Raw genomic sequence first — 7,547 nt, 5'->3', positions numbered from 1 at the left:
TTTTATGATATTTGCTTCTCTATTAGTGACATGCAATAAAAAGAAAAAGGCCTAAATAATTTTTAAATGCCTATACAATTCCTTTAGATCATTAAAAATAGTTGTGAATTTGAATTTTTATAGAACTTATTTATTAACTTGCTGAAACAAATAGCTTGAATAAAATATTTTATATTTGCGGGTGGACATATCCCAAACCTACCAAAATTGGCTAGAAAAGACATATGTTTCCTTAGTTTTGTCTCTCCCATATTGAAAAATATGACATAGGCAAAATTTATTGGTACAATATATGTTGCGCATATAAACTAACCTAACAGAATTTAACTAAGAATCTATAAAATTAAATCTATAAAATACTATTAATGTATATTATAAAATTTGTAAGGATTTTATTGCACACCTAAAAATCTAGTGGCTAAATTGAACACCCAACTCATTCCGTTATTCGAAATTTAAAAGTAACACAAAAAAGTAAGACACGTGTACAACTAAATATAAGTGTTAAATCTCCTTAAAGTAAAATCTTGGTTGTCATATCTACATAAAAGACTTCATCTACTTAACGTTGTCAAACACTATTAATCAGCTGTTTGGCAACAAAAGGAGAATGAGTAGCTTTAAGCTTGATTAGGGACATGAGAGCAGCTTCTGTGTTGGTTTTAAGCTAACAAACTTCCTCTTTTTGGTTGAACAGTGATACGAGTAACAACATTTCAAAATAGCACATTTAACAATAAATTTCCAAAATACCTGAAAATAAATAAAGACACATAAAATACAGATAAAATATTTGAAGTTGCTTTTTTTTATTTCACATTTGATTATTGAGGTAAACTACGAGTTTAAGTGCTCGGCAGTTTTACAATTAATAAAATACAAAATATATCATCCAACGCGTGCATGTGCGTGTTGGAAGCTTGATATAACCACTTGGAAATTACTAAGAACAAACGCGTTCTTAACATTTTACTTAACATAACCATTTGGAATTTACTAAGAACAAACGCGTTCTTATCATTTTTGGTGACCCCGACGTGATTGCAGCATTAACAGGATCATCACTTGGTGCGTAATCTACGGCAGCTAAGAACTTGGTGCATGTACACATAACGTGATTGCATTAAGACATGTGATCAATTGTATTCAGTCAAAGTTCATCTGGTACCAACTGTTAATTTCATACAGGTATTAATTTTTCACGTAAAAAAATGGCAACCATTGAAGGAGATAAGAAACAAGAAGGGAACAAGCCTGTGTCGACCAAAGACAAAACCGTGACAGAACCGTTACGGAATCAAAGGGCGCTGATTCGCGTCATTGAAAAGACCATGAAGGAAATAGAATCAACATTTGAAGAACCACAACAAGAAGTGGTTTACAGGACAAGTCTGGCACAGCTGGAAAATTATCTCAGCAAGTTAGAACAAAACAATGATATAATATGGAACTCCACCACTGCAGACACGGTAAGGGACTACAGTTGGGATGTGTTTTTTGAAATAGAAAGAAAACTACACAATAAATTGATGTTAATAAAATCAAGGCTAAAATTGTTAAATTCTAGTGATGGTATCTCAGAAAATACAGTAACATTGCAATCAGTAAAATTGCCACAAATTACGCTTCCAAGTTTTGACGGAAACCCATTAATGTGGGTACAATTTCGCGATTTGTTTTTACAGCTCATTGACGAGCAACCATTTAAACCAATGCAAAAAATGTTTTATTTAACCACCAATTTAATCGGTGAACCGAAAAATCTAATCAAACATTTGCCAGCTTCAACAGAAAATTATGCCACAGCATGGCAAATTTTAAGATCTCGATACGACAATAAACGTCTACTCATTACAGCGTTACTCAACAAGTTGTTAAGCCAATCGTCTTTAACTGCGGAAACTTCATCAGGTTTGAAGTCGCTGCATGATGTCACTAAGGAGTGCATTTTGGGCTTAAAGGCACAGGGTATTCTAATAGAAGAATGGGATGCAATATTGGTGCACCTCACTTTAAAGAAATTAGATAGAGGAACTCAAACAGCATTTGAACAATCTCTAAAGGATAATCGTTCACTCGTGTCGTTCGAAGAACTTCTACAGTTTATTGAAAGCCGATTTCTGTCACTGGAGGCTTTTGGCAGAGGATTCAACGTAAAGGTCTTAAACACATCGAGAGTAGTTGCTGCAACAAACGAAGGATCAAATTACGAAAAACTATGTCCGGCATGCAAGAATGACCGTCACCCATTGTACACGTGCAAGTCATTCATACAAGAACTTCCCACTAAAAGACTTCAGTTAGTTAAACAAATGCGGTTGTGCATTAATTGTTTAAAGTTTGGCCATTTTGCAAGAGAATGCTCGTCAGGCAATTGTAAAATATGCAATAAAAAACACAATTCTCTTTTACATCTGGAAGATGCAACATGCACTAACCCAAATAAAATAACAAATTCGAGTAAGTCAATAAGCCTGATCTCCAATTATAACAATTACAACAAGGGTTATGTTGTATTGGGAACAGCACGCGTAATAATACAAAGCAATAAAGGCATCAAGGTTGAATGTAGAGCATTATTAGACTCCGGTTCACAAGTAAATCTTGTAACGGAAAGACTCATCAAAAAACTAGGAGAAAATCCAATGAATGTATCCGCATGCATCGAAGGTATTGGACAAAGGAAACAAAATGCTCAAAGGCGAGTAAATTTGGGTTTTAGTTCCAAAATCAATGAATATGCCGCAAGAGTGGAAGCGTACGTGTTACCAAGTATCGTGTCTGATCAACCGAGCATGCAGCTCGACATTTCAAATTGGGACATACCGAGCAATATTAAGTTGGCTGATCCTTGCTTTCACCAAAAGGGTAATATTGATCTCTTACTGGGGGCAGAATTTTCACATGAACTGCTGTCGATCGGACAGATTAAAATTGGCAATAATCTTCCAATATTGCAAAATACGTTACTGGGCTGGATTGTGATAGGAAAAATAACTGACAACAATTTAGGTGTGCAGATGCAAACATGCGGCATTTGCTCGGACGATGAAGAACAAATAGAAAAGGTGATAGAGAAATTTTGGCAACTCGATGAAGCATCACCTACAAATAAAAACTTAACTCAGCAAGAAGAGTTGTGCGAATCGCATTTTATAAACAATGTACAAAAAACAAACCATGGTCGATTTATTGTGAGATTACCGTTTCAACAAAATCCATCAATTCTCGGAGATTCTCAAAACACAGCGATAAACCGATTTTATGCCCTAGAAAGAAGATTAAGCAAAGATGAAGCAGTCTGGAAGCAGTATGTAGAATTTATGGATGAGTACGAAAAGTTGGCCCACATGAGCAAAATTCATATCGAGGACATCACATCACATTATTTGATCCCACATCATTGTGTAATTCGACCTACCAGTAGTTCAACAAAATTGAGAGTAGTGTTTGATGAATCGTGCAAGACCAGCAACGGGTTATCATTAAATGACATATTGTTAACAGGCCCAAAAATTCAGAGTGACTTGTTTTCCATTTTACTTCGTTTCAGATGCCCCAGATTTGCATTTTGCACAGATATTGAAAAGATGTATAGACAAATCCTTATACATCCAAATGATAGAAAATACCAAATCATTGCGTGGAGAAGATCGCCTAACGACCCATTGCAGTTTGACCAATTAAATACAGTAACTTATAGCACAAGGTCAGCGCCATATCTGGCTACGAAGTGTTTGCAGCAACTAGCAAAAGACAAATCAACTAAATACCCGCTTGGAGCCTTAGCAATTATAAATGATTTTTATGTGGACGATTGTCTTAGTGGATCAGATAGTCTTGACACAGCTTTAGAAATACAACGTCAACTTCACGATTTATTGGAATCAGCTGATTTCAAATTGCGAAAATGGTGTGCTAATAATCCTTTGCTGCTTCAAGGCATAGCAAAAGAGGACCAAGAGGTCGATTTAGATTTCAGCAATGAAGACCAAGCATTAGTCAAAACATTAGGATTATCGTGGCAACCAAAGCGTGACAAATTCAGCATAAGGATTGATTTAACCCCATCTAAGCGAATAACAAAAAGATCGATAACTTCTAGTTTAGCAAAAATATTCGATCCCCTGGGTATTTTGGGTCCAGTGTTAGTAACAGCAAAAATACTAATTCAAGATCTGTGGCAACTCAACTTATCATGGAACGAAGCTGTACCGAGTGAAGTACATACCAGATGGATTAATTTCTGTGACGAGTTAAGGTCATTGCACCATTTTCAGATAGATAGGCATATTTTTGGACACCAGATTACTTCATCGGTGCAACTCCATGCATTTTGTGACGCTTCCGAAAAGGCTTATGGAGCAGCTATATACATTCGAGCAACACTGAAAGATGGACGCTTGATCAATCGACTGCTATGCTCTAAATCTCGGGTCGCCCCAATCAAAAAGCAAACCATTCCACGATTAGAATTGTGCGCTGCTCTTCTAGGAGCCACATTAATGAATAGGGTAAAGGGCGATCTAAATTATAAGACAGAATCATATTACTGGACTGATTCTGAAATTGTACTCTACTGGATTAATTCATTGCCAGCAAAACATCAACAAATTGTAGCAAACAGGACTGCGGCCATTCAAGACTTATCCGCACCAAGTCAGTGGCGACATGTAAGTTCAAGACTAAACCCAGCAGATACCTTATCACGCGGCATCAAACCATCTCAATTGCAAACTCATAATTTATGGTTCTATGGTCCTATGTTTCTACATGGTCGTGAAGATATGTGGCCAGAAGAATTTAATAAAGCCCTATGCAATCAGCCAGACAACGCCGAGTTAAAAGAAACTTCGCAGAAAGTGATGCTAACAGCAACCGAAGATGATACTGAATGGATATACAAGGTAAACCACAGAAATTCTTTTAACACATTCCTTCACATTGTTGGTTATGTGCTACGGTTCATAAGGCGTATTAAGCGACTTCAATTTAATAATCATACCAATGATTTACATCCGGAAGAGTTAGAAGAATCACTTAGCTACATCGTGAAATGCATTCAGGCTGTTGAATTCAAGGAAGAGGTAATTGATTTAAAGCATCGCAAACTGGTGAAAGCATCTAGCTCGTTAGCTGCATTGACGCCGTTTTTAGATAAATATGATATCGTTCGGGTCGGAGAAAGATTAGATGCATCAAATCTGACATATAATGCTAAACATCAAATGCTCCTCCCACACAATGACTGCATAGTTAAGCTATTAATGAAGAAAATTCACGAAGAAAACATGCATTGCGGTGGCCAAGCATTATTGGCAGCGACACGGCAAAAATTTTGGCCGATCAAGGGGAAGGTAATGGCATGGTCCATCGTACAACACTGTATTCGTTGTACAAGGTGTAGACCTGTAACTTTCAATCAAATCATGGGAAATCTTCCACATGCTCGAGTCCATCCAAGTAGGCCATTTCTTAACACGGGAGTCGATTTTTGTGGACCAATTTGGGTACACTACAAAGTAAGAGGAAAGCGACCGCACAAGGCATATATTGCTGTTTTCTGTTGTTTTGCCACCAAGGCAGTACATTTGGAGCTGGTAAGTGACCTAACTACCGACGCATTTATTGGATCAGTTAAACGTTTTGTTGCGAGGCGTGGGCATTGCCAAAATATATTTTGTGACAATGCAACTAATTTTGTTGGAGCCAATAACAAACTGAATGAACTGGTAGAACTAATTTACTCAAAAAATCAGTAGAAGTAATTGAAAGAGCGTGCAGTAATAAAGGTATTAAATTTAACTTCATTCCTCCTCGTACGCCTCACTTCGGAGGACTCTGGGAAGCAGCAGTGAAGTCGGCGAAACATTTACTTGTGCGCAGCGTTGCCACAGTATCCTTAACGTACAAAGAGTTAGAAACAGTTGTTATTGAAATAGAGTCGATTTTAAATTCAAGACCGATTACTCCAATGTCGAATGATCCAAATGACTTTGAAGCACTTACGCCAGGCCACTTTCTAATTGGTGAAGCTCTTACAGCACCAGCAATTACAACCACACCAAATTTAAAGACATCATTACTAATGAGGTGGAAATTGGTGTCCCACATAAAACATGAATTCTGGAGACGGTGGAACTCTGAATATCTAAATGAGCTACAGTACCGACATAAATGGCGAGAAGAATGCAAAAATTTGCAAGAAAACACTTTAGTCATCATGAAGGATGGAAATTTACCTCCTCTTCAGTGGGCATTGGGTCGAGTAATCAACATACATAAGGGTACTGACGGAATGGTACGTGTGGTCGATGTTAAAACAGCATCAGGTATTGTGAGACGTGCCATACATAATTTGGCTCCACTTTTTTCTGAAACCAACGATAGTGAAGATGACAAGATACCACCAATACAACCCAAAGAAACAACAAAACAACAACTGATACCATCAAAAAGGCCTATAGAGGTACCAAATTTATCGGTTAGTAGTATCAATCATTTCGGACGCAATTCGAAGGTATCCAAACGATCGAGCAACTGCTGACACCAAAAATCTGGGGAAGACAAAACATGATGTAAAATTTTTAAATAATATAAGTACACAGTTATCTGATGAGGCGTCCAGCGATGTACTTCAGTCTATGATTCATCAACGTAATATTTAATATGGCTTAAATTCACTTATAAATTTAAATTTAAATTTTATAAATACATTCAAAATTTTTGAATTACTGACCAATAAATTAATTGTAACTAATTGAAATTATTAAAATTCACATATGAAACTTTTAATTGTTCTTAAACTTAATAACAAAAAATGTTAACAATGCTTTTTACTATTTTGACAGTTGAAAATCATGTGCAATTTAAGATGTAAACCAGCAAAAAAAACAACAGAGAAGCAAGCTCTCATGACCTAGATCAACTTGTTTATTTGAAATTAAGGTGCAGTTATGCCATATCAATTGCAGGCATGCATTTTATCGTACTTTTAGTTAAATTATTCAAATTTTTCAAATAATTCAACGCGGGAGAGGATGTTAAATCTCCTTCAGGTAAATCTTGGTTGTAATATCTACATAAAAGACTTCATCTACTTAACGTTGTCAAACACTAGTAATCAGCTGTTTGGCAACAAAAGGAGAATGAAGTAAGCTTTAAGCTAGATTAGGGACATGAGAGCAGCTTCTGTGTTGGTTTTAAGCTAACAAACTTCCTCTTTTTGGTTGAACAGTGATACGAGTAACATCATTTCAAAATAGCACATTTAACAATAAATTTCCAAAATACCTGAAAATAAATAAAGACACATAAAATACAGATAAAATATTTGAAGTTGCTTTTTTTTATTTCAAATTTGATTATTGAGGTAAACTACGAGTTTAAGTGCTCGGCAGTTTTACAATTAATAAAATACAAAATATATCATCCAACGCGTGCATGTGCGTGTTGGAAGCTTGATATAACCACTTGGAAATTACTAAGAACAAACGCGTTCTTAACATTTTACTTAACATAACCATTTGGAATTTACTAAGAACAAA

General features: G+C 36.1%; 1 protein-coding gene across 1 annotated transcript; it reads left to right on the top strand.

Annotated features, from left to right (window-relative positions):
- Nucleotides 1-1,211: 1,211 nt before the first annotated feature.
- LOC119664491 lies at nt 1,212-6,484 on the top strand (the record flags this gene model as incomplete). The annotated part of the gene is made up of 3 exons (XM_038073965.1): nt 1,212-1,420; nt 1,568-5,463; nt 5,760-6,484. Coding segments are annotated over exons 1-3 (4,830 nt in total), but the record flags the coding sequence as incomplete, so codon positions are not given.
- Nucleotides 6,485-7,547: the final 1,063 nt, after the last annotated feature.

This window comes from Teleopsis dalmanni, unplaced genomic scaffold (genome assembly GCF_002237135.1).
Source record: "Teleopsis dalmanni isolate 2A unplaced genomic scaffold, ASM223713v2 unscaffolded_contig_2039, whole genome shotgun sequence".
In the NCBI taxonomy this organism is placed as follows: Eukaryota; Metazoa; Arthropoda; class Insecta; order Diptera; family Diopsidae; genus Teleopsis; species Teleopsis dalmanni.
This window is presented reverse-complemented; position numbering and strand designations above follow the sequence as displayed.